Source organism: Microtus ochrogaster, unplaced genomic scaffold (assembly GCF_000317375.1).
Source record: "Microtus ochrogaster isolate Prairie Vole_2 unplaced genomic scaffold, MicOch1.0 UNK15, whole genome shotgun sequence".
NCBI lineage: Eukaryota > Metazoa > Chordata > Mammalia > Rodentia > Cricetidae > Microtus > Microtus ochrogaster.
This window is the reverse complement of record NW_004949113.1, coordinates 2,812,466-2,839,378: the sequence shown is the minus strand read 5'-3', so window position 1 is coordinate 2,839,378 and position 26,913 is coordinate 2,812,466. Positions and strand designations below refer to the sequence as shown.

The 26,913-nt window shown below is 41.4% G+C and overlaps 1 protein-coding gene across 1 annotated transcript in view; it reads right to left on the bottom strand.

Annotated features, from left to right (window-relative positions):
• Lonp2 (lon peptidase 2, peroxisomal) overlaps positions 1-26,913 on the bottom strand; it is a 76,771-nt gene that overhangs the window by 17,574 nt on the left and 32,284 nt on the right. Inside the window, exons 8-11 of the mRNA XM_005367024.2 lie at positions 21,097-21,238; positions 14,042-14,192; positions 12,357-12,483; positions 7,437-7,570 (exon numbers count right to left, since the gene is read on the bottom strand). Coding sequence (XP_005367081.1) covers positions 7,437-7,570; positions 12,357-12,483; positions 14,042-14,192; positions 21,097-21,238 — 554 coding nt within the window. The remainder of the gene's footprint in view (positions 1-7,436; positions 7,571-12,356; positions 12,484-14,041; positions 14,193-21,096; positions 21,239-26,913) is intronic.

Genomic DNA, 26,913 nt, shown 5'->3' with positions numbered 1-26,913 from the left:
GGGAATTGAACTCAGGACCTTTGGAAGAGCAGGCAATGCTCTTAACCACTGAGCCATCTCTCCAGCCCCCAATACACAAAATTTTAACTGGGATGATCGTCAGTTCACTTTTCTCTTTTGGTTCCTACTTCTGGTGGCATTCCTGTAAACAGTGTCAACTATAGTGTCAGTGAAAATCCTCCCGGGGCTCCTTTAAAGGTAAGTTTACAGCACTGGTTCTTCAGTGTAGAGCTTGTCCACTTCCAGTTCATACCATGTCTAGCACTAGACATCTGAGCTAAGCTTCATTCCTTGGTGACATGTGGACATCAAGATTTCCCAACACTACTTGTTGAAGAGCGTCTTTTCCTAATTGTACGGGCTTGGAGTCCTTGCTAAAACACAGTTCATCACGGTAGCCTTTATTCTTTGTGTCTCTACTCCATTACACTTATCTGTACTTCTGTTCTTAGGCCAATATCATACTATTTCAATTATGACAACAGTCTAGCAAGTTTTGAAGTCAACAAGTCCAAAGTCAGAAAAAAAGTTTGACAGTTCTTTAAAAACTGCAACATGAAATACAACATATGCTGCCATCCCATTCCCACCCACGCGCATACCTAAAGACCTGCCCGTGGGGACTTCATGTGTGGATGGCGTTAGTCTCACAAGCCCAAAGATGAAAAACCGCTTACTTCTTCCAAGACTTACCTACTTCTTCTTTCAATTCTATGTGATTTGAAGACTCTTTTTTTCATTTCTTTTAAATAGGATGTTGTACCGGGTATGGTGGCACATGCCTATAACCCTAGCAACTGGAAGGCTAAGGCAGGAGAATTGTAAATTTGAGGTCAGCCTCAGTAGCATAGTGAGACAGTAAACTCCTGTTTCAAAATCAAAACTGCACACCAAGGCAATTGGAATTTGGAAAGAGCTGCATCAAATGTGTGTATTACCGAGGCATCCTAACAATGCTGTGTCCTGAGCACAGGACTCTTCAAACGTCTTCTCAGAATGACTCACTAAGCCTGTCTTGGCCAAAGTGGCTCTGTGGTAACCGCTCAGTTGCTGGGGGCTTATCCAGCTGAGCAGCTGTGCTGGTTAGTTCCTGTCCATGGGATACAAACTAGAGTTCCCTGGGAAGAGGAGTCTCAACCGAGGAAGTGCCTTTGTCAGACTGGTCGGTGGGCATGTCTGTGGGGCATTTTCTTGGTTGTGAGTGGTGCTGCCCCGGGGCAGATGGGCCTGGGCCTTCTAAGGAAATGTTTGAGCAAGCCACAAAAGGCAATTCAGTAAGCAGCGTACCTCCATGATCTCTGTTTCGCTTCCTGCTTCCAGATTCCTGCTTTGAGTTCCTTGCTTGACTTCCCTCGAGGATGGACTAGGATATGGAAATACAATAAGCCTTTTCTTCCCTCCAATTGCTTTTGGTCATGGTGTCCATATTGGTTTTAGGGAGGACCGGGGAAGTATTTTGGAACTTTGGGTTGGAAAAGCCATTTCTCAAGGTCGAATGAACTGCTCTGGGAGCTTAGAGGACAGAGTGCTGAGAGACACACAGATAATGGAGACCCGGCCTGTGACATTTCAGAGGGAAGACTCTGCCAGGACCATTCATGTGATACATTGTAACTGGAACTGTGACAACTAGGGCTGAAGAATAAGCCGCAGTTAAGAAGAGACCAAAATAATAGAGGTGAAATCTTCTGGGAAGGGTTTCCTCAGGGTCAGCAGAGAGGTGTGGTCCAGTGTGGGCCATGGATGCATCCCAAGCTGGCATCTGGACTTGGTCTCCCACATGGTGCTGTTTTGGGCAGCATGAAAGCTGCAGAACTGAATGGGTTGTGGAGAGCCACTGAGGCTTGGCTCTCTAAGAGGTCAGGGGAGGCCATTGGGGGGACACCCCAGCATACCCACGGGATGAGCGCAGAGGACAGTGGCAGGTACGGGTGGAGCTCTGAGCCCAGCTGTGATGACTGAGGCTGAGAAGTGGAAGTATCATATACACTATCTTTTATTCTATGTTCTGAGACAAGGTCTCATACTGTTGCCTAGGCTAGCCTCAAATTCCTGTCTACCCTCTTGCTTCCTTCCTCTTAAGTGCTAAGAGTATGTGTGTGCTCTGGTTCCTGACACTATTTTCATTACTACATAGCAACACACTTGCTCTGGTTCCTGACACTATTTTCATTACTACATAGCAACACACTTGCGGCAATAGACAGGAGAATGGAAATCCCCAAATTTGGAGGCTAGTCAGAAAAGAAGCTGAAAAACTAAAAAGCCCCTGGTGCTCCTGCGGGGAAAGCTTCCTGTTTTGGTTAGGAAGGGGGTACACTTTGAATATCTAGCACAGAATGTTTTCAACTTGAAGTCAATGGCAGGAAGCCACCACAAAGAACTCTGACAGCTAGCTGGCCACCACAGGTCAACTCTTCCTGAAGAACTGGATCCTGAGAGGAGCAAAGAGGTGAGTGGGGTGAGGAAGACGCCGTTAGTGCAGAGCAGCACTCCTTGAGGACATCTGGACCCTGCCCTAAGAATGAGCGCTCAGAGGGGGGGTTACTGCCTCTTCACCCACTCCATTCCTGCTTATGCTGTGCTTGCCTGCAAGAATGAAAGCGAAAGAATGGCTAAAATGAAAAACACCAATGATAGCCTCTGCTGGAGAGGGTGTGGAGAAAGGGGTACACTCATCCATTGCTGGTGGGAATGCAAACTTGTGCAACCACTCTGGAAAGCAGTGTGGCGGTTTCTCAGGAAATTCGGGATCAACCTACCCCTGGACCCAGCAATACCACTCTTGGGAATATACCCAAGAGAAGCCTTATCATACAACAACAAAAGTATATGCTCAACTATGTTCATAGCAGCATTGTTTGTAATAGCCAGAACCTGGAAACAACTTAGATGCCCTTCAATGGAAGAATGGATGAAGAAAGTATGGAATATATACATATTAGAGTAATACTCAGCAGTAAAAAACAAGGACTTCTTGAATTTTGCATGCAAATGGATGGAAATAGAAAACACTATCCCAAGTGAGGTAAGCCAGACCCAAAAAGAGGAACATGGGATGCACCCACTCATATTTGGTTTCTAGCCATAAACAAAGGACATTGAGCCTATAATTAGTGATCCTAGAGAAGCTAAATAAGAAGAACCCAAAGAAAAACATATAGGCATCCTCCTGAATATTAACCTTCATCAGGCGATGAAAGGAGACAGAGACAGAGACAGAGACCCACACTGGAGCACCGAACTGAAATCTCAAGGTCCAAATCAGGAGCAGAAGGAGAGAGAGCACAAGCAAGGAACTCAGGACCGTGAGGGGTGCACCCACACACTGAGACAATGGGGATGTTCTATTGGGAACTCACCAAGGCCAGCTGGCCTGGGTCTGAAAAAGCCTGGGATAAAACCGGACTTGCTGAACATAGCGAACAATGAGGACTACTGAGAACTCAAGAATAATGGCAGTGGGTTTTTGATCCTACTGCACGTACTGGCTTTGTGGGAGCCTAGGCAGTTTGGATGCTCACCTTACTAGACCTAGATGGAGGTGGGTGGTCCTTAGACTTCCCACAGGGCAGGTAACCCTGATTGCTCTTTGGGCTAACAAAGGAGGGGGACTTGGTTCGGGGGAGGGGGAGGGAAATGGGAGGCGGTGGCAGGAAGAGACAGAAATCTTTAATAAATAAACAGGAAAAAAAAAGAATTAAAGCAAATGAGTGAGAAGTAGTAAGCGAGAGAATTCAAATCTTTTATTCTGATGCATTTTAAACTGTGGTGGTGCCTAGAAAGGATGTGGTAAGGAGGTAAGATACAGGATTTGCCTTAGGCTACAACCAGACCCAGATGGATTTCTTTCTCCTTACTTGGCACCAAGGGCTAGAATTGACAATTGCCATACTGCAGAGTGCTTAGAAGATAAGCTGTGTTTCCAGTCTTGAAAGGACTTAAAGTCTTTAACTATGAGAAGTCGAGTTTGTCGATACAGAGTTGGCTTCATTGACAAAGGAGCTAGAAAACTTGCCTGGAAATTCTTCCTTCCCTAATGTGACCAGCTCCTAACTGGAGCATGTTCAGTGTGGGATTCCAGAAACCCAAGTGGAAAAAGAAGCAGACAGTGAAGGCCCACCTAGACTTGAAATTGAGAATTTACAATAAGGGGTCACATCAGCAGTAAGAGCTGCATTCTTGGAGAACCACGTTCTAGAAGATCATATTTTAGGAATAAAGCTAAGTCGGAGATAGAGAAATCCTACGAAGTCTAAAATGAATTCTTGGCAGTATCAAAAGTGGCCTGTTGGTCCCTAGTGATTTGTGAAAAGAAAATATCACCCTTTTCAGAGGACAATGATTGCTATGGTCTTTATATTTTCAATTATAAGGAAGGAAGAAAACAAACAAAAAAAGAAAAATGAATACTAAGAAACAGGATAAATTATAGAAGGACGTGGAGGAGAAAAACAAGAACTATGTCTGGAGACAGAACTCAGAGGTAGAAGCAAGAATGTGAGATCCTAGGTTCCACCTGTAGCTCTGTACTGACAGAAGACAAAAAAAATAAACAAAACAGAAATAGAAGACAACAAATATGCCCACCCAACAGCAGTCATAACAGGCAGGTGACAAAGACAGACTTACAGCTGGATCAGATGATGGATTGATCAAAGGTACCCCAAACCCAAGAAAGCAAGGAAAATGGATTAAAGAAGAAAAGCAGCTAGGTGGTGATGGCATACACTTTTGATCCCAGTACTCAGGAGGCAGAGGCAGGAAGATCTCTGAGTTCAATGTCAGTCAGGTCTATAAAGCAAGTTCTAGGGCAGTCAGGACTACACAGAGAAACTTTGTCTTAAGAAACCAAAAGAGAGAGACAGAGAGAGATGAAAAGACAATTCTAACTAAGAATCCATGTGTAGTAGTTATATCACATACTACATATGCTATAATTATAATAGTCCTTACAATTATTCTATTAAGTCTGGCGGATAGTCATTCACAATAACTCAGTGTTTCATGATATCAGAACCACCTAGGACCATGTCTGTGCCTCTGATAAGAACTACAACCAAAGTATCTGAAAAATAACTGTCTTCTTAATTAGGAAGGCACATAGATACTATAGGAAATATAGCTTAGCTACTCAGTTTTGCCTAGCTACACAATCATATACAAGATGACCTGTAAGTAAAAAAATAAAATCACAACAAAACCCAAATGACTATTTTCATTAAAATTGTATGTTCATAAACAATTGAACAAGTTCCTGACTATTTGTAAATATAATATAAACACAAATATTAGAAATTATATATACATACATTAATCTGCATTATAGTTATGGAAAATTCCATTTGACACCTATGCATGTATTAAAAATTCTAAAAACACCAGCTCAATCTTAAATATAATTTTCTGAGTGTGTTAAATGGACACATTTCATTTCAGCTATTATTATATCACAGATACAAAAACAGACAGAGGCTTAGATGGCCGAGGGTTGAGCACACTGGAGTACAGGAAGAGCACAGCTCCCAGTTGTAAAGAGACAAGAGAAAGAGCCATTCCATGCTGCTGCATGGCCTTTCTGTTCATAGGTTAGGGAAGGCTTTAAAGCATAATCTGAATATCTTTATATTTCCTCTACCCAGTTCTACTAACTTTCTACTAAAACAATGAGAAATGAAAAAGTAAAAGCTCTTAAGAATAAGACGAGAACAAAGAAATCTGATAAAGAGATTCTGACAAAATTTTGGAAGTATAATGTAAACAAACAGAAATACAATGAAATTTAGCAGTTAGAGAGAGCAGAAACCTCAGTGTCTACAGCGTTGGACAGGGTGATCAACAACAAACTGACCTGAGCCATGAAATCCTAAAAAGACTCAGGAATTTGGGGTATGCCTGAAAGTTCTGTGAGAACTGACCTAGCCTGTTTTGTGCTGCTATGACAGAATGCCCCAGAGTAGGTAATTAATAGTGAATACAAATGGGTTTGACTCATAATTTTAGAGACTGAGAAATCTAAGAGCAAAGAACTACATCAAGGAAGGTCTATGTGCAACATGACAAAAAGGTCACATGACAAAAGAGCTCCTGAGAGACAGAGGTGATGGAAACCCAAACTCATCCATTCACCAGGAACCTATTACTGTGAAATGTAATATATACGTCCTCAAGATAATGCACTAATCCCGTCATAGGGAAGAGCCCTCATGACTTAATAAGGATAGAACTCAGGGCTTGTGGATCCTCTGCAAACACACCAGCACTGGGCTACAGCCCTAGCTCCCTAGCTCCTCACCACCTCGGAACGCTTGTTCCATTGGAGGTGAAGTTTCCAACAGATGAACTTGGGAGACATAAGCCATACAAAGGACAACAGAAGTCTGCTGTCCTTATAAGAAACAATTCTATTTTAATATTCATACCCCATATACCATAATTATATAGCTCCAATTCAGCTAAAGTGGAGGTTTAGTCTCAAGAAAAAATGAACCAGTGAGGTTCCAGGCAAGGTGGGAGCAGGTAAGACGACACAGAACCAAGAGGGTCATGTGAGCACCCACTCCCCATGCACTGGGAAAACATCTGGTCTACTATGACTGCCACGAAGAGCACTTCACTCTCTCACAGTCACAGGGCTGCATTCTGGAAAGAGTTCTGGACATAGTAGGACTGTAATAAGTCTGCTTCCTATGGAGCAATGTTTACTTCCTTACTGCGTCATGTTCACAAAAGAACGTGCTGTGATGAACTGAAGCTTAAGCTTCTTAAAGTTCAGGGACAACAAGGGCACACATTTCCCCTGGGAAGCAAAGGAAACATGTGCATGAACACAGCTAGAGAGTACAGCTCTTCCTAGAGTATCCCCCTAGAATTACTCGAGGAAAGTTTATATTACATTTAATTGTGTACCGATAAAAGAAGCTGTGTGATAAAAACACACGGATCTCTTCTGGTGTACTGATGTGTTGGAAGACTTGGACAGCTTATTTTTTTTTAAAATATACCATCATCATCAGCATTTTTAAAACAGGTTCTTACTATGTCGACCAGGATGGCTTTGAACTTGCCTCAGCCTCAGGAATGCTGGGATTACAGGTGTTTGTCATCACATTTGGCTTCTAACAACTTTATAACAAAGACTTGAACAATTTCCTGCACTGGTCCAAAAAGAGAACAGCAAACCATATGTAAAGTGTATATTATAGCAATCTGGAGAAGGTTACTATATCATTAAAATGGTAACTTTGAAGAACATTGAAGAGAAATTAAAACTGTTATTTGAAAAAAAAAACTTGAGAAAACCATCAAGCCTTCTATTATTCCACCCCCACTCAGACACCACTGTTTCAAGGACTAACTGATATCCTCCTTGGTTAACTGATAGTGCCATCTACTTTTAGCTGCCAGACTGGAAATACCAGAACAAGGCCACAAACCTTCTCCGTCAGCCACATCAGAACGGTCCAGCTTGACTTCTTTATGTTGTCCTTCTGCAACTTTCACGGCAACGGCCCGGCAAATGGCCCCAAACTTTCTGTCCAGAGAACGGACTCCTGCCTCTCTGGTGTATCTGTTACAAATGAAAACATTTTATTTATTTATTTATTTTTGATAAACATCACCTGTAAGTAAAACAGAACCAACCCCTTCACTAAAGAAGCAATGCAGATTTGAAAGTTAATTTAAAAACCAACTTCTCTAACATAATACATCTCATTAAAATGAGTGTATTTTAACTATTGAGGCATCTTTTCAGCCACAGTTATTTCCTTTACACACATTATCTTCAACTGTTACCCTTCATCTAAAAGCTGACCTTTGGCCCTGCAATTTTACATGCTTAAAGTGGAGCCTGGCAGCATGTTACACACCACTTGTTTCTTGATGTATATTAAGTAGCTTCCTGACTACAACCTGTCAGTGTAATTTAGTTCCAAATGCGCTGGTCTTGAACTACTGATGAAGAGATCAGAGAAACGAGCTAGGGCTTGGTGACACCTGCCATCCCAGCACTTACTTGGGAGGTAAAAGTAGAGGGACCAAGAGTCATCCTCATAGGCTGGAGGCCAGCCTAGGCTAATTGGTATACTTTTCACAAACAAACAAACAAACAAACCCTCTAAAACCTAAAAGAGAGATAAAATTAAAACAAACAGAAAAAAAAAACTCACTCCAAATCACAAACCAAGAAAAGGCTAATGAGCTGAATAGACAGTTCTGTATTAAGAAACACAAGTGGCCAATAAAGACCTAAGAAGTGTTCATCATTCTCAGTCACCAGGAAACGCAAATTAAATGTACTGGGACTCCATCTCTCCCAATTAGAATAGCTGTCATTAAGAAATAACAGATGCTGGTGAGGATACAGGGATGCTGATGAGAAGGTAAACTGTATGGAAAACAGTGTATTCCAGTGGTTCTCAACCTTCCTAAGGCTGCAACCCTTTAATACAGTTCCTCACGCTGCAGTGACCCATAACCATAAAATGATTTCATTGCTACTTCATAACTGCAATCTTGGTACTGTTATGAAATGCCATGTAAATATCTACTATGCGCAGGATATCTGATATGTGACCCCTGTGAAAGGGTCGTTTGACCTTCCAAAGTGCTCATGATCTGCAGGTTGAGAACCACTGGTGTTGAGGTCCCTCATAAATCCCAAGCCAGAATTACCAGATGATGCAGCTATACTACTCGTGGGTCTTTAAGTCAGCGTGCCACAGAGATGCCTACACACCCATGCTGATGAATGCAATGCACTACCAATGGTAGCTGGAGCATGAAAACAGTCTAGGGGACCATCAGCAGGTGATGAAGTAAATGTGGTGCACAGGCATAGAAGAATTTTATTAAGCAGTAAAAAAAAAGAAATTATGGTGCTTGCAGGAAAATGGATGCACCTGGAAATCTCTCAAGTTAAATGAAACAAACCATACTTAAAAGTAGTAACCTATTTTTCTCAAATATAGACTCTATATTTGAGTCTGAGTGCGACATGACAGTAAAGGGGGGATGGGGAGTGGAAGAGACTATGAGGAGAGGGAGAGAACCAGGAGGGGAGTGTGGAGATATGCCACATAAGCAGAGAGGGAATGTGTGAAAGAATAGGGGACCACAAGGAGAGTGGGGGAGGACAAGGGACAAGCAAGAACAAAGTACAAAGATAGGCATGTATGAAAATACCACAAGGAACTCATTTCATTGCTCCTAAAGCATAAAGTTAATTTGAAAAAAAAAATAACTAACGAGGCTTCCCCTGAATCAGTTTAGTAATAGAGCTGGATGCAAGGCTGCAGGATTCCATGGTTATCTACAACTAACCAGAAAAGTGAAGCCTTAAAAGCAAGTCAACAGAAACAAGTGTGGGGAGGGGGAGGCAACACTAGGGACAGAACCCAAGGCTTCGTGCGCATGATGTAAACACACTCTTATTGATGTGTGTTCTCTGCCCTGGAGAAGTAGTAATGAACATTTAGTTTGAAGAAGAGCTTTGTTTATAGTGTGGAGATCTCAAAGTACTTCTGTTTAATTTCAGTAGGATTAAGTTTCAGAGCAATTATACTTAGGCTTCAGATGTCTCTATAAGACAGGAGTATAAATTCATGGGACAGTGACTATGAAGACAAATGACATTCAGGATTCTCACAAGGAAGTGGAGCTCAGTAAGTACCTGAGAACTACAAGGTTCAAATCAGCTTGAAGCAGGGAGGGGAGGGGACAAGAACACAAGGGCCATGACCACAGCGCACAGCAACAGATGAAAAGGTCTGGCCGTGATCTTCAGTCTCCTGCAGCTGGCAATTCAGTGCCTGGAGCTTCAGTAGAGCAGTGTCCGCTGCACTGTGTGAGCTGTGCCTTGTTTTTAAGAACTGTAAGTAGGAAAGCTGCTTATGAGAGTCCCTCATGTCTACAGCTTTTACTGTTTTGCGTTAACAAGCATGTAGGAGGCAGTAATTGGGAACTACAAATATGAACTCTTCAGCACCATTCTTAGAAGTAGGAAAGCCAGGCGTCTTCTCACTCACTCCCCTTGCAGGGTGTAGACACTATCATGCGGCTTGTTCACGCGGCTTGTTACAAGTCCACAGTGATGTCACTGCTGGAAGACTCTGGGTAATCAGTTTATTTCTCCTGGCATTATCCAAATAGTTCATGTCAAAAAAAAAATTAAGAAAAAAGAACTCTTGCGTCAGACTTAGTTCTACTTTCTGTATCTAACTAGATAGACTTAGAAGAAAGTTGGCACAGACCACGAGGCAGTCAGAGAGGCCATGAATGGAGAGAAATTTCACATTTCTTGAAAACAACAGTTACCAGGAAAGGGTGGCTGGAGTTCTTGGCAGACTCAAGTTGCTGGATGATGAAATCAATCTGTAATAGTGAGCGAGGAAAACTGCAAGAGGCTATGGTCAATATAAATTCCCAACAGGGTCTATTTTTCATTCAAACACATGACCTAAAATTTACTCATTTGGAAGGGGGTAGAGGGAGAGACAGGGTCTCTCTACACAGCTCTGGCTGTCCTGGAACTCACTCTGTAGACCAGGTTGGCCTCAAACTCACAGAGATCCACCTACCGCTGCCTCCTGGTGCTGGGAATAAAGGCTGCACCACCATAGCAGCCTAAGAGGATTTACGTGGTACTAGTCACAGGCGTAAGCACATGGCAGCAGATCTGGGAGAGCACATTCTCTATTGCTCCAGTGTTAAATCTCAACATCAAAAACTCCAAGATTGGTGTAGGGATAAGTCCCGCCCCTTAGGGGGTGTGTTCGCCTCGGGCTAATGTTTGCCTAGAAATTGGCGAGCGTGCTCCCAGCCGCTGCTTTCCTGGTCTCCTGGTCTCCGTGGGAATGGTGGTTCTGTAAGTCTATTTCTCCATTAAAGCTATATACTACTGAACTTGCCTAAAGGTGAGATGATCTTTCGGGGTTCCTGATTCATGAAAGAGTCTGCGAGACATTCTGCAGGACACAACAGATAGTGACTGAACTGACTTTGAAATGTCCTGCTTCATGGAAATGTCTCTGGATATTATGGGCCTGTAGGCCGAAGATGGATGCCCCAACGGTACAGAGGAACTTTGGGTGAACCAGGCAGCGAGATGTCTCTGTCATTTCTAGAGTTTTAAAAGTTGCTTTTTTCTTGTTTGCTTAGGTAATATTGTATCTTTCTGGAGTCTTTGATGGAGTTAAGAATAGTCAGTTATAGTTATAGTTTTCCTTAGTTATGATAAAGATTATTGTAATTTTTACTTGATAACTGTTTTGTTATATGTAATTTTGCTATGTTAAAGTTAAAGCCTTTTTTTTGTTTAAACAGAAAAAGGGGAAGTGATGTGGGAATGTCATATATCAATCTGCTGATTTCATTGGTTAAGTAATAAATAAACTGCTTGGGCTCATAGCTTAAAACATAGGTGGGAGGAGTAAACAGAACAGAATGCTGGGAGGAAGAGGAAGTGAGCTCAGACTTGACAGCTCTCCTCTCGGGGGCAGAGACACCATGCTCCCTGCTCCTGGGAAGATGCACACGATGAAGCTCCGACACAGGATGGACGTAGGCTAAAATCTTCCCGGTAAAATCGGTGCTACATAGATGATTAGAAATGGGCTAAATTAATGTGAGAATTAGCCTAGAAGAGGCTAGATAGAAATGGGCCAAGCAGTGTTTAAATGAATACAGTTTGTGTGTTGTTATTTCGGGGCATAAGCTAGCCAGGTAGCTGGGGTGCTGGGGATGCAACCCTGCCGCTCTTATTACTACAGCTTGGTATTTGGTTTTTCCCTCTCTTAGAGAAGAAAAAGGTGAACAACATAAAACGGGTATCTGAAATTAGCAGCTTGGTTTTTTTTGTTTGTTTGCTTGCTTGTTTTGCTTTTTTGTCCCTATCCCGTGACAGGGTTTCTTTTTATAGCCCTGACTGTACTGGTCCTTGTTCTGCAGACCAAGCTAGAACTGGCCTAGGAGTAAGGGATCCACCTGCTTCTGCCTTCCTGCTGGGATTAAAAGTGTGAGTCATCACCTCTGGCTTTGGCTCTAGTTTTTAATATGCATAAAGGAGCACTTCTATATTTTTCATGAGTTTGGTTCTTAATCTATTAATTTAATACTTAGTTTGCTATTAAGGCAAAGTAGAAGCTCTGGTTCAATGAAGACCCTTTGTAATGAAGACAATTCTACATGGTTTCACTATGAAATTCTTCCTCATCCAGAGTTAGGCACAGCTACAGCAATGTTTTCTGTTGCTAGAGGAATTCATGCTCTACGATGCCGGTTAAACATTTCTTCAGTGCACAGACCTCCAGCAAATTATTGGCATGGAAAACAGTCCCATCTTCCAGATGACTAACCTGGTAATAATGGCCAGGGTGGTAAGTTGAGGGATCTGAATCTGCTGAGGAGTCAGGCCATGTTGTTCCAGCTGCTTAGGGATCAGGTGTCTGTGGGCTATCTCTATCTTCTCCTCCTGTGTGTACCCTGGAAAAGAAGAGTTCTGTAATTACCTGCCAGACTTCAACAATGTCACATCTTGTTTGGATTTTAAGATTTATTTTCTTTATTTTATGTGTATGAATGTTTTGGCTGCATGTATGTTGGTGTACTATGTGCATGTCTGGTGTCCACAGAAATCAGAAGAGGGTATAGGAGCCTTTGGAATTGGAGTTACAGTTGGTACACTGTGTGGAGGTTGGGAACCAAACACTGGTCATCTGTAAGAGCAACAAGTGCCCTAGACTGCTGAACCATCTCTGTAGCCCCTGCCACAATTTTTAATGAATCAAATGCAGATTCAGTAGACCTGAGATTCAGAATGAGCTTAAGCATTACTTCAACTAATACTGGAACCAGAATAAGACTACATAAGTTTTGATTTTTACCTTCACATTTTATAAAAATAAAAAGACTATATTCTTATAGACTAAGAAGCCCCAATGAGCTTAAATTTTGTAAGAAAAAATATCTCACCTACACTAATATACCCTCTCTGTCTAATAAACATGGGTTTATAACACACCTTTCAGATAGGAAAAAAAGGTTTGAAAGCACCATACAGGCTAGAGGACAGGACTGCAGCTGTCAAAGAAAAAGGCAACATCCACGTCTATAGCTACTGTCTCCGTCACCTCACTTCCATCAGTGTAGCTCATGGACTCACTGGTAGTTTCTGAACAATTAAATGTCCTTTGTTTACTTTAGTCTTATAAATACACAAAAGCAACACTTTACTCCACCACATTTTAAAACTAAATAAAAGAACCTACCAGGTTTGCAGGTAATTGAGAAATTCAATTAATATTTACTTAAAATGTAAAATTGTATTTAGAATGTAAACTATATTGCTACATTTCAATTTTGAATGTATTTATAGTCTGCCCTATTTTTCACTGCAGTTAGTACTCTCTGATGTTGGATCTCTTTTAAGACAAAATAATTTTGAGTAATTAAATAAAGTAAAAAGGTTAGGAACTGAGTATAACAAACAAAACTATTTTTGTGCACTACAGTGTGGAGGAGACATGGCTGGAAACACAAACATAATCAACTGAAGGAAGAGTATGCTCTGAGAGACCGAGGCCAGAGGCATCCAGGAAGAGTGACTACTGTGTAATACTTTTCCAAAAAAGGGGAAGAGCCTTCACAACCTTACAGAGATGTGAAGCTGTATCTGGGTCTCAGACACTGGCTTTGTAGAAATTAAACCTTTTCGCCTGTAATTTTGGGAATTGCTTCAGAGAATGTCTGACATTCTAAGAAGTAAACATCCCTGAAGGCAGCCTAGAGCTGAGTGTGAAGTCCACATACTTTTGCTGTGTCTTCTGAACACACAGTAACTCTTACCTGTCATGGTGCAGACAAACATACTCGTGTTGTTTGATGCTGGATCTCCAAAAAGGGTGGTTTACACACCGTGTGCAGAACCTCTGAGTGACACAGTGACAAATGAGCTTCTGGACAAACCAGCTCCATAACATGACCAGTTTAAGGGTATGCTCCAAAGTGTGTGTGTGTGTCTATATACTTATGAATGAAGTACCTGGAACCTGAATGATCTCCATCCTGTCCAACAAAGCTGGTGGGATGGTGGCAGTAGTGTTGGCAGTAGCTATGAAAAGAACTTGGGAAAGGTCAAAGGCCACGTTTAGATAGTGATCTGTGAAGTTATGGTTTTGTTCAGGATCCAACACCTAGGAAAGAAGGATTAACATTTAAACAAACTTAGTCACAACAGAAAGTTCCACAAACAAAACCACTAATGTATCATCAAGGGTAATATGTCTGTTCAACAGAGTTGGCTGATAAACACAAGGATAATAACAAAATCCTGACCTCCCCATGTCCTAAATCACTTTTTAAAAAAATGTCACAAGTTGTGCTGTCAAAATAACTGGGCGCACAGGAGGGCCCAGCACAGAGCCACACACTGCACAGCGGAGCTCGGTCACGTGGGTCATAAGCTACCTACTCTGCAGAACCACAGCTGTCTTAGTCACTATGGAATATATAGTAGATACACAGATTATCTTGAAATTCTAAGTAAATTAATAATTAGTAGATAACTCTTCAAACAGTATCTGAATGTCTGGTATTATTATTTACCTGAAAGGGGAATGCCAAGTAAAACAAACTTAAATTATCACTGTGTTTTGATGTAGTACAATGAGAACTGACTTTTTGAAAGACCAATAGACCTAAAAGAAATAGTTAAGCTGATCCAATAGCTAATTTAATAACTAGTATTAATTATGTGGTTCAAATTTTTAAATTTTGGCTATGTGTACACGCACATGCAGGTGCTCCATGGCAAGCTCATGGAGGTCAGAGACAGCTTGTGGGGATCATTTCTCTCCTTCTGTCACATGGGTTCAGGTAGAAACAGGTGTCTTTACCAGCTGAGCCATCCCCGTGGTGCCCTTAGCAATTAGTGTCTTAAAATGAGCAACTTTGTATCAGAGAGATAATCTTGAGGTTATTGCTCGTGTATTTCAAGTTACAGGCACTCATGTTCACAAGCTGCATAGGCCTATAAGATAGGGAAATCCTCAGGCACACCCTAAACCTTCAACACATTTCACTCATAACTCTCTAGGATTGATATACATATTCAAAATGAAAATTGCATGACTTCATATATATCACATGCTAGGTGTGGTAGTACATGTCTTTAATCCCAGCACTTGGGCGACAGAGAAAGGTGAATATCTGTGTTCAAGGCCAGTCTAGTCTACAAAGCGAGTTCCCAGACAGTCAGAGCTATACAGAAAAACCCTGCCTCCAAAACAAAAAACAAAAAAAAAGGAAAACAAATAAAAATTAAAACAAATCCAAAATACCAAATTTAGTCTCTTAAAATATGGACCATAAGTTCACCATTGCTTCTGATTCTCTTTTTCAAGTCTCTGCCCCCCAACACCTACCAGTCAATTTTAATGCAAAGCCTTTTACTTACAATCCTGAATTTCAGAAACTCATTGTATCCCTCTAGATTGTATTTCCCAGAAGATCCTAATTGCACATTTTTATAAGACACATTACTGTTTTATAAAAAACAATAAGAAGCTTTCAGCTCCACAAAGAAAGCTCTAATAATGTTCTTGGTGAAGAATAATCACACCGTCAGACTGCTCAAATGAAGCGATATTTTTCCCCTTAGAAATAAGACAGTGGGCGTGATGGTTAATACTGGTGTCAACCTGACTGGATCTGGACCCAAAAGAAGGCAAGCCACTGGGCGTGCCTCTTAGGAGCACCTCTGCACATGGAAGCAAGAAGCTTTGCTTTGCACTGCTTGCCCTCAGTCAAGTTTATCTGTCCTATTGTTGCATTTATTTCTTCACTGATAGTAGGATGAACTTCTTTGGGATCCAGTATAACATGATGACCAGCAGCTCTCCGGGGATGTTCCAGGTCTTCAGTGCCAGACAGAGATCAAGTGCTCAGACATCCAGCCTTGAGGGCTGAACAGCTATTGGATTCATGGCCTTTCTAGTATGAGACATTGTTGGACTACCCAGACCATACCTGTAAGATGATCTGATAAATCTCCTTGTAATATATATAAAATATATGTGTGTGTGTGTGTGTGTGTGTGTGTGTGTGTTGGAATGTCATCAATTTGGATCCCACAAAGTTCTTTTCTTCTAGAGAATTCTGACTAATATGATGGGCTTTGTTTCATTTCTCTTTTTTTCCTTTTTCTTTTTGAAACAGGGTCTCTCCATTGACAGCTCTGGCTGTCCTGGAACTCGCTGTGCGAGCAGGGTGGTATTGAACTTACAGAGATCCACCTGCTTCTGCATTCCAAGTGCTGTATGTAATTAAAGGCATGTGTGTGGAATATTAGTTTACAATGTGTTATATTTGTTCATGCTGTGGAATATTTGTCTAATGATTCTAAGATGCGTTGCATTTGTTTAACTGTGAAGTTGTGTTACTATGCCTGTCTAAAACACCTAGTTGATTTAATAAAGAGCTGAAAGGCCAATAGCTAGGGAGGAGAAGGATAGGCAGGGCTGGCAGGCAGAGAGAATAAATAGGAGGAGTGGGAAAAAGAAAAAGGGGAAGAGCAAGAAAAGGAGAAGAGGATGCCAGGGCCAGCCACTCAGGCATCCATGAAGTAAGAAGGGAAGAAAAACATATAGAATAAAGAAAGGTAAAAAACTCAGAGTTAAAGAGAAATGGGATAATTTATGTTAGAAAAATTGGCTAAGTTAGAAATAAGCCAAGCTAAGGCCAGGAATTCACAAGTAAGAATAAGTCTCCATATATTTATTTGGAAGCTGGGTAGCAGGCTCCAAAAGAGCAAACAAACAAACAAAAAAATAACCCAACTACAGGCATGCATCAAAGTGCCTGGCCTTTGTCTGTCTTTTGGAATGGAGTCTTAGAATAAAGCTAAATCTGGCCTGGAACACATCATTTGTGATTAACCTCATTTAGATTAGATAAGAAGATATTTCAAGACAAAACCAGATTTAAATAATACCTATCCATGAATCCAGCCCTACATAAAGTACTAGAAGGAAAAATCCAACCCAATGAAGTTAGCTACACCCACAAAAATACAGGCAATAGATAATCCCACACTAGCAAATCTCAAAGAAGGGAAATGCACACACAATACCAACAACAACAACAACAAGAAAAATATCAGGAACTAGCAATCATTGGTCATTAATATCTATTAATATCAATTGTCTCAATTCACCTATAAAAAGACACAGGCTAACAGATTGGATACAAAAACAGAATCCAGCCTTCTGGTGCATACAAGAAACATACCTCAACTTCAAAGAAAGACATTACCTCAAAGTAAAAGATTTGAAAAAGATTTTCCAAGAGAATGGATCTAAGAAACAGGCTGGTGTAGTTATCCTAATATATAACAAAGTAGACTTCCAACTAAAGGTAAGCAAAAGAGATGAAGAAGTCCATTTCATATTCATAACAGGAAAAATCCATCAAGATGAAGTTTCAATTCTGAATATATATGCCCCAAATATAGGAGCACCCACATTTGTAAAAAAAAAAAAATGCTAAAGCTTAAATCATACATCAAGACCCACACATTAATAGTGGGAGACTTCAACACCCCACTTTTACCAGACTGGACAGGTCTGCCAGACAGAAATTTAACAGAGAAATAAAAGAACTAACAGATGTCAAGACTCAAATGGACTTAACAGGCATCTATAGAAAAGTCCACCCAAACACAAAAGATTATACCTTCTTCTCAGCACCTCATGGAACCTTCTCTAAAATTGACCACATACTTGGTAACAAAGCAAACCTCAAATGAAACAAAAAAATTACAATAACCCCCCTGTATCTTATCAGATCATCATGGCTAAAAGTTAGAATTCAACAACAACTTAAATTCCAGAAAGTGTACAAACTCATAGAAACTGAATATTGCCCAACTGAATCACCCCTGGGTCAAGGAAAAAATAAAGAAATTAAAGACTTCCTAAAATTCAATGAAAGATATGTTTGGGTATATTGCACATTCATTTTCATGGAATTTCATTTTCATTTGAATTTCAAAACAACTGTGAGATACCACTTTACACCTGTCAGAATGGCTAAGATAAAAAAAAATATGGAGGAGAGCTTATGCTGGAGAGGATGTGGAGTCAGGGGAACATGCCCTCGCTGCTGGGGAAAGTGCAATCTGTACAGCCACTTTCGAAACCAGTGTGGTGGTTTCTCAGAAAATTGGGAATCAATCTACCTCAAGACCCGGCAATATCAATCTTGGGCATATACCCAAAGAATATTCATTTATACTGTAAGGACACTTGCTCAACAATATTCATGGTGGCACACATCTTTAATCCCAGCACTTGAAGGCAGAAGCAGGTAGACCTCTGTGATTTCAAGGCCAGCCTGGTCCAAAGTACAAGTTCCACAGAGAAACACTAACTTGAAAAACCAAAAACCAAACAAAAAAGAAAAGAAAAAAGACAAAGAACGTGCTGCCCATACAGAGTCCCATGTCAAACAGCTCATAATTGCCTGTTACTACAGCTCCAGGGACTCCAGTGCCCTCTTAGAGCCTTCAAGGGCCTCCACACATGTGCACAGACACACATAAGATGACCCAGTGTGCATGAAGTCATCACAGTCCATTTCTGTGTTCACAGCTTTCCAAACAGTGTTTTCACTCTTTGCTATTAAATATGACTACAGAATTAAAACTTTGCAGACATCCAATAAAAGACTCTAACACAAGGTGTGTGTGTTTGTGTGTGTACACAACAAAGAGTTTAAGGAAAACTACCAACAATTCTTTTCCATAGAATTACCTCTATGAATCAAAATCAGGATACTAGAAAAGAATATGTAGAGATGTTTTTGAAATGACTAACAAATGAAAAGTTTTATTTTTTAAAAGATAAAGATGGGCCAGGTGGTAGTGGCACACACCTTTGATCCCAGCACTTGGGAGGCAGAGGCAGGTGGATCTCTGTGGGGTGGAGGCAGCCTGGTGTACTACAGAGGGAGTTCCAGGACAGCCAGGGCTAATACACAGAAAAACCCTGTCTTAAAAAAAAAAAACAAAAAACCCTTTAGTGTCCCCCCCCCCCCCCACCCGCCGCCAATAGGCAAAGCTGAAGACGTTCTGGCAGAAAGCAGAACAAAACTTAAAGGGGTGAATCCCAGGAAGAAGAGACATGGCGACTAAGGTCTAATACCTTTGCGCTGGGGACACAGCTCAGTAGTCAAGGGTACCTGCTGCTTGTGCAGAGTACCCAGACTCCCTTCTCAGCACCTGCACGGCAGCTTACAAGCACCCGTAACTCCAGTTACGGGCATCCAATGCCCTCATGGGTACCAGGCACAAACATGGTGTATGGCATACCAAGTGCCACAAAAGTCACACATATAAAAGAGAAATAAAAGCCGGGCGGTGGTGGCGCACGCCTTTAATCCCAGCACTCGGGAGGCAGAGGCAGGCGGATCTCTGTGAGTTCTAGGCCAGCCTGGTCTACAAGAGCTAGTGCCAGGACAGGCTCCAAAGCTACAGAGAAACCCTGTCTCGAAAAACTAAAAAAAAAAAAGAGAAATAAAAAGTTGAGCTCTAAGATTGTGTAAAACCACAGGTGTTTACAATTCATAACAGTAGCAAAATTCAAGTTTTGAAGTAACAATGAAGTAGTAATTTTATGGCCGGGGGTCCCCACAACATGGAGCTGGATTAAAAGGTGGAAGAATTAGGAAGGGTGAGAACCACTTGCCTAGCTTACATTGAGCATTGTTCCTAAGTCAACAAGAACCCTTCAGACAGATAAAGTCCTATGTCCTTTGTAAAGATACTCAGTGCAGACATGCCTTAGGTCTTGTACTCACAGGGCTTAGTGAATTGAGATAAAAAATGTTTCTCCAAAATTGTGCTGTGCTTACACAGCAAAAACAAACGAGGGGAGGCCAACTCGTGGAGCCCTGACTCAGCACTGGGTTTCTAAGTTGGGCTGACCGAGTTTCATGCTTACCTCACCCCGACTGTTTTCCCTGCTGGCTGAACTTCCACACATTCCAGAGAGTAAAGCAGGATGGAAACACAATGACTTCAGACTTACCAATGGCAACACTAAAAACCAGAAAGTCACGGGGACAAAGGACACCCTTCAAAGAAATTATTCCCAACCAAAATTCCACGTGTGGTCAAATTACCAAGCAAGTTTGTGGTAAACATGAAGATGCTTTATAATTTACATTTAAAACACCACCCAGATGAGCTTTATCCAGAAACTCCTGTGAATTAACAACAGAGTGAGGTAAACCAAAACACAGACTGGGAAGGCAGGAAATTCAACATGGTGGGAGGCGAAGGGACAACTCGGGTGCAGTTGGTTCCAACCGGAAGACTAACGACGGTAAGACCTGGACCATTTGGAGTGCCCGACTGTGCCGAGAGCAGAGTGCAGGCTGTGAGGGGAACAGAAGAGTCTCAGGGCAGTGGAAACCAGCAAAAGAAAAGTGGTGAGGACAGGTGGAGGGCTAACCGTGCTCAGCTGTGAGATGCTCACGCACTCTACAAACTAGAAACCAATCTATAAAGAAGATGCGGAATCAAGAAAGTAAAGACAGAACAATTTGCTATAGCAGTCTGCACAGAGGAATGAGCTGTTTTGCAGGTTTGAGCCCCTCTTTTGTCCTACCCTGTCCTCTACTCCCCTTTGCCTTCAGGATCTTTCTCTATAGCCTCCTCAGCAGCTACAATTACAGGCCTGTACCACTGTGCCTGGCTACGCCAAGCAATGTAGAGAATGGAGCAAATTAACAAAGCCTTAGAGGCTAAAGCGCAGCAGTAGGATCGAATCATCTTTCTGCAATAAGCTTACTACTTAAATTTGTGAACAACAAGCACACATAACTTTGTTTTACTGCATAAAAATGTAAAAAAAGACATCACAAAGAGGACGGAATTTTTGATCTGTATGTAGATGTTAACTAGCTCCAGACTTCAGACTGTGCTCTACTGTTTTTCTCAGAAGCAACTGCACACCAATATGTATGTGCCTTGGGTATGGCCTATGCTCATTCATTCACACGCAAGTATGATTTCATTGGGAATTTTCTAGATCTTACCTCAAGCAGAGCTGCTGCGGGATCACCCTGTAGGCTTTTCCCCAGCTTGTCAACTTCATCCAACAGGAACACTGGGTTGTTAACTCCAACAGTCTTCAAGCCATTGATGATGCGACCAGGCATGCTGCCCACGTAGGTGCGCCTAGGGAGAGCAGCAGCAAGGTCACAGCAATGACGATGAAAAGGCAAAGGGCAAAGCTACTGAGAAGTGAGACCCCGGGACTGGAAAGTGCTTAGTTCTCACCAGGACACACAAGTTCTATGCACACAGAAGCTTTACGGTCTATCAAAAAGATGTTAGATTCAATTCTAATTTTCTGCTGGATTCTGTGAGTTGCCCATGACACTGGAATAACTTTAAGTCATAGTTCTGGTTAAAGGAGAGAAATGGAGAGAGATCCAAATATCTCATTTTTGAAAGCAACGATCTGAGGTAAACAGTACTTATATCAAGACTCCATCACTCCCACAAGCACGCGAGGGCATAACTCAGCTCAGTCTGGTATTACTGAGTGAAAATGTCGGAGGCTGTGTTGTCCCATTTGAGTCAGATCATTACGTAACTACAGCAGATGTACGCATGTTTACACAACTGGAAGAGGCGCCTTCCCCAAGGGGGCAAGCTTTCTGCAGCTCTCGCTCATTTTACTATAGCCTCAGTGCCTCCACCAGGCACAGCAGATTCTGCTTCTGAACGGGCTTCAGGGCAGTCTGCCTGGAAGAAAACCATCAGCAGTAAGGGGAGCAGCAGCAGTTACATCATGACCCACACAACCACAAAGCCCATTTACAGAGGGAGCCTCAGCTCTGCCACGTGACCGCACAAAGTAGGGCAGAGTGACCTTTAAAAAAACAAGCAAGCCTGAAAAACTGTCCTGTCATGGGAATGGCTTTTAACCACGGAAGGTGAGCAGTACTGAAGCTAGATACAATAACATTCTTTTACAATAAGAAATTAGCACATCCAAGGTTTCAGAATAGAGGTCTGGGGATGTAGAGCACTTGACTAGCAATGCACAAAGCCCTGGGTTTGAACCCTAGTACTACCTAAGCCAAGCAGGAGGATCAGAAGTTCAAGGTCATCCTTGGCACTATAGCAAGTGAGGTTGTCCTGAGATACATGAGATCTTGTCCTAAAAAAAATAATCTTTGTAAGAGCCAGGGGTAATGAATGACCCCGATGCACATACGAACTCACAGAGACTGTGGCAGTTTGCGCAGGATTTGAACAGGTTCAAGCCAGCTGAGAGGAGAAGTGGGCATGGGCTACAGCACCCAACAAAGACAAAGACACTATATGCAACCGATAATCACTAGCAAAGGAAAATCAGTTTTCTCTAATGGAGTATCCCTCGGTATAGTAACCACACCCCAGAGCAGGCTCCGCACCAACAGCAGTGAGTAGGCCAACACAAAATAAACTCAATAGTACTTTTGGAGACTTTGTGTCTCACTATTCTTTGGGTATTTTCTGTCTTAGTCTTACTGATATTTTGCACATGTTGATTTTCATCTTTGTGGTTTGGTGGAGGTTTTTGTTTTGTTTTTGTTTTTGTTTTGAGAGAGAGGGCATTAAGTTGGGTGGGTTCAGAGGTGAGGAGGATTTGGGAGGAAGTGAAGTATGGGAAAAAACAATTAAAATATATTGTATGGAAAAAATTTAACAAAAGTTTAAATATTAATAATAATAATAATAAATTTAAGAATGGAATACATAAAGGACATGAGAAATCACTAAACTTTTCAAACTCTTTCTCTAGTGAACACAGCCTTGCCAGCACTCTGTTTAAATGTGCTGGGAGAGAAAGCTGTTTAAGTTTCAAATTCTCCATGGGATTTCTTGCTTTTCTGGTTTCGATAAGATTTCAGACACAGATACTTACAATTCTATACCTAAATTCAGGGGAGAAAATGATATCCCGGGCCCTGAGAGCACTGCAAACAAACAGTCCTTGTTCCGACTCTCTCTGCCCCAACGCCACAGACAAGATCCAAAGCCCTCTGTCGAGAATTAAGGTTCATCACCGTCTATCTGCCAGCAGCTTCCTGCCAGCAGCTTCCTGCCAGCAGCCAGCCTTCTCTTTCTTCATTCATAAACAAGATCCTACAAACTGGTCTTTTTTTGTTTTGTTTTTTGACACAGGATTTCTCTGTGTAACAGCTCTCGGCTGTCCTGGAACTTGCTTCGTAGACCAGGATGACCTCGAATTCAGGGAGATCTGCTAACATCGTGTCCCTTGTTGTGGTACAGACATGGTTTGAATGTCCTTTCAAGGACCCATGTGGTAAAACTTTGGTCCCCAGGTGTCAGTATCAGGAGTTAGTGAAACTTTTTAAGTAGGGTCTCTTGAGAGAGGATGTTATTTCTAACAAAGGGATTAAGATATTTCTAATAAATTCTGAGTTAATTCTTAAAAGAAGATTATTAGAAAGAAGTATACTGGATTTACAAACTTGTGCCAGTCTTCCCAATATCAATGTAACCACTGCTCCAGAATGTGCAGCCAAAGAGGCTGTCCAGTGCTGTTGGGGCTTTCAACTTTAGAAACCGAGCTAAATACATTTCTTTTCTTGACTGGTTACTTGCCTCAGGTATTTCATTATGGTGTAAAAAGCTGATTAATAAATACATTTCCCTTACTTTTCTTGCCTATGCATTTAACAAAATTCTCTGAAAATAAAAATTAGTCTTCCTGTCTTATTTTTGGTTTGGAGGCAAGGCCTCACAGTGTATCCAATTTACTATGTACCCTAGGGTAGCCTTGACTTTGTGGTGGTTCTTCTGCCTTGTCCTCCTGAGTTACAGATATTCTATCAGTCCTCAGAGACTCTCCTGAACACCTCGCCCACAGTAATTTTCCAATAATGCAAGGCCTGCAACACTGACCGGCTCTACAATGCATCTGATTCTTATTTATGACCTAGTTCAGTCTGGATAATGTAACCTCTCTGTATCCAAAGATAACGAGCAGGCTGCTGACAGTAGAGGCTGATACATAGTGGCTAACATCCTTCTCTCTTGGGTACTCCAAACCACCACTGGTAAGGTATCCTTTGGGAAGATTATTTGACCTAAGGTTCAGTTTCCTCGCTGTTGTTGGGGACAACAGTGCCAATGCCAATCTCACGAAGTCTTGGAAAGAAGCTATGAGACTTTGGTCAGGAATCATGACTTAAGGTAGAAACCAAGACACCTGAATTCGAGTCTGACTTTAATTTTTGCTTTGTGAAAACAACCCCAAAATGTCTTCTCCATAGCACCAGGGACACACAGGGTTGTTCCTGTTCCTCAGTTGGAAGTGACAACTCCGAACTTCAGGCTATTAGTCTAAAACTAAGCCAGGAAGACAACCGTCACCATCAGATCAAAGAGCAAAGATTCAGTCCCACTGCTAAGGTGACAAGTCTCTGAATGACACTACAGAGCTCACACACCACTGCAAAGATTCAGTCTCACTGCTAAGGTGACAAGTCTTTGAATGACACTACAGAGCTCACAGCACTGCAAAGATCTCTGTGACTGCACATCGTGCAGCACCCGAGTCTGCCACAGTTATGACTTTGAGTCTAAATAATGTGGGAGGCTGAGCCTCACTACGAAGTGCTTTCTTTCCATGAGCAGAGAAAAGCATCGATCTAATATGAACAGGTTAGATAAATAATGATTTATGGAAAGACTAAATACTAGTTCTAGTTATTAGAGGGAAAACGTTTTTTAAAATTATCCTAGAAATATAGCACCCAGGTGTGTCTACACATGCTTAATTTGTTTGCACGTGTTTTTCTATTCAGGACTGACTTTAGCAGATAAGACACGGTGGCCGCGTAAGTAGTTCACAGACTGAAGATGTAAGAAGTTTGGCCAATATGGACTTGGATAGTGAGAATACACAAGATAAAAATATTCTCTCTGAACTCACCAAATCACAGTAGTCATTTCTCAATAAATTAAATATACCAAAGCCTCCTTCACAGAAACCACAAAGGCAGGAAATATGTGAAAGCTACAAAGGCTAGCCTGGGCTCCCTGCTACACCCCACAGTATGTGGCTGTATGCGGAACATCACTTCCTGCTGTGTCCCCAGTGTGTAAGGAACATCACTTCCTGCTGTGTTCCCAGTGTGTAAGTGTGTAAGGAACATCACTTCCTGCTGTGTCCCCAGTATGTAAGGAACATCACTCCCTGCTGCATCCCCACAGTGTGTAAGTGTGTATGGAACATCATTCCTACAACCACCTGAGTCTCAGAGCACAACTGCCAAGAACTGAAACAAATATGTTCATTTAAAAACATAAATTCTGGGGCTGGAGAGATGGCTCAGAGGTTAAGAGCATTGTCTGCTCTTCCAAAGGTCCTGAGTTCAATTCCCAGCAACCACATGATGGCTCACAACCATCTGTAATGGGGTCTGGTGCCCTCTTCTGGCCTGCAGGCATACACACAGACAGAATATTGTATACATAATAAATAAATAAATATTTAAAAAAAACATAAGTTCTGTCTGGAGACAAGCCTCAATGGCAAAGGGCTTGCCTGGCATACAGAAAACCCTGCATCCAGCCCTATCACCACAATAAATAAGGCAACAAAATACAGGAGTTCTGTGGAAACATTTCATAGTACCCCACTACAAATTTTGTGTTTATATATTAGCTAAAAATTAAATTTCATGAATGTGTTCAAAGTATTCTAATGTATTTGAATATATATGAATATATATACACACGCATATATAGCAAAACCATTAAACTATTTAAAGAAAAATACATGGATTCATACTTTTAATTGCTAATGGTAATTCAAATAATTAGGGACTACTCAGGTACTGTATAAAATATACAAAACTATAACTGTTTCTATAGATAAAAGGTTTAAATTTTAGGATTAGCATTTTTCAATTTTTCCAAAAACACATACATCAGAAACAGCTACAAGGAGCATTCCAAAATGATGTATCTATACCCTGTGGTTATCAGCTTTCTCATTATGTTGTCAAAGACCTAGGCAGCTTCAAATTTAACATAATGCAAAAAAAGGCCAACCAACTTGTTATTCCTGATTAAAAAAAAAAGAAGACAGACACGTCTCATCATTAATGTTTGTTCTACTTATTCAAAGGGCTCTTATTATCCATAGGCACACACCTCTGTAATGATGTTCACACCCCTATAATGATGTTCACAAAGAATTTGTAATATAAAGGCTGGAGAGATGGGAAGAACACATACACATGAAAATAAGAAAACTTAAAAAAGAATTTATAATATATAAAAAAGTTTATGTGTTATAATATTAAGCAGAAAGGGTAATATTACAATTCTGTTGCTTTAAAGATTATCACTACCACCATATCATCGTCCCCAATGAGGGGCTGGACAGATGGTCAGTGGCTAAGGAAGATCACTGCTTGCTCTTCCACGGCCTGAGTTTAGTTCCCAGCAGCAACACCAGGCAGCTCATAACCACCTCTAACTCCAGCTCCAGATCGGATGTCTTCTTTTGGCCTCTGTGGACACTGTACTCACAAGAATAAACCCATACACAGACACACTTTAAAAAATAAATCTGGCTGGGTGGTGGTGGCACATGCCTTTAATCCCAGCACTCAGAAGGCAAAGGCAGGAGGATCTCTGTGAATTCGAGGCCAGCCTGTTCTATAAGAGCAAGTTGTAAATTCCAGGACAGTTAGGACTGTTACACAGAGAAACTCTGTCTCAAAATAACTGCCCTCCAAAATCCCCAATAAAAGTTTAGCAGAAAAAAAAAGTTCATAGAGATTGTCTTTTTTTTTTTTTTTTTTTTTTTTTGGTTTTTT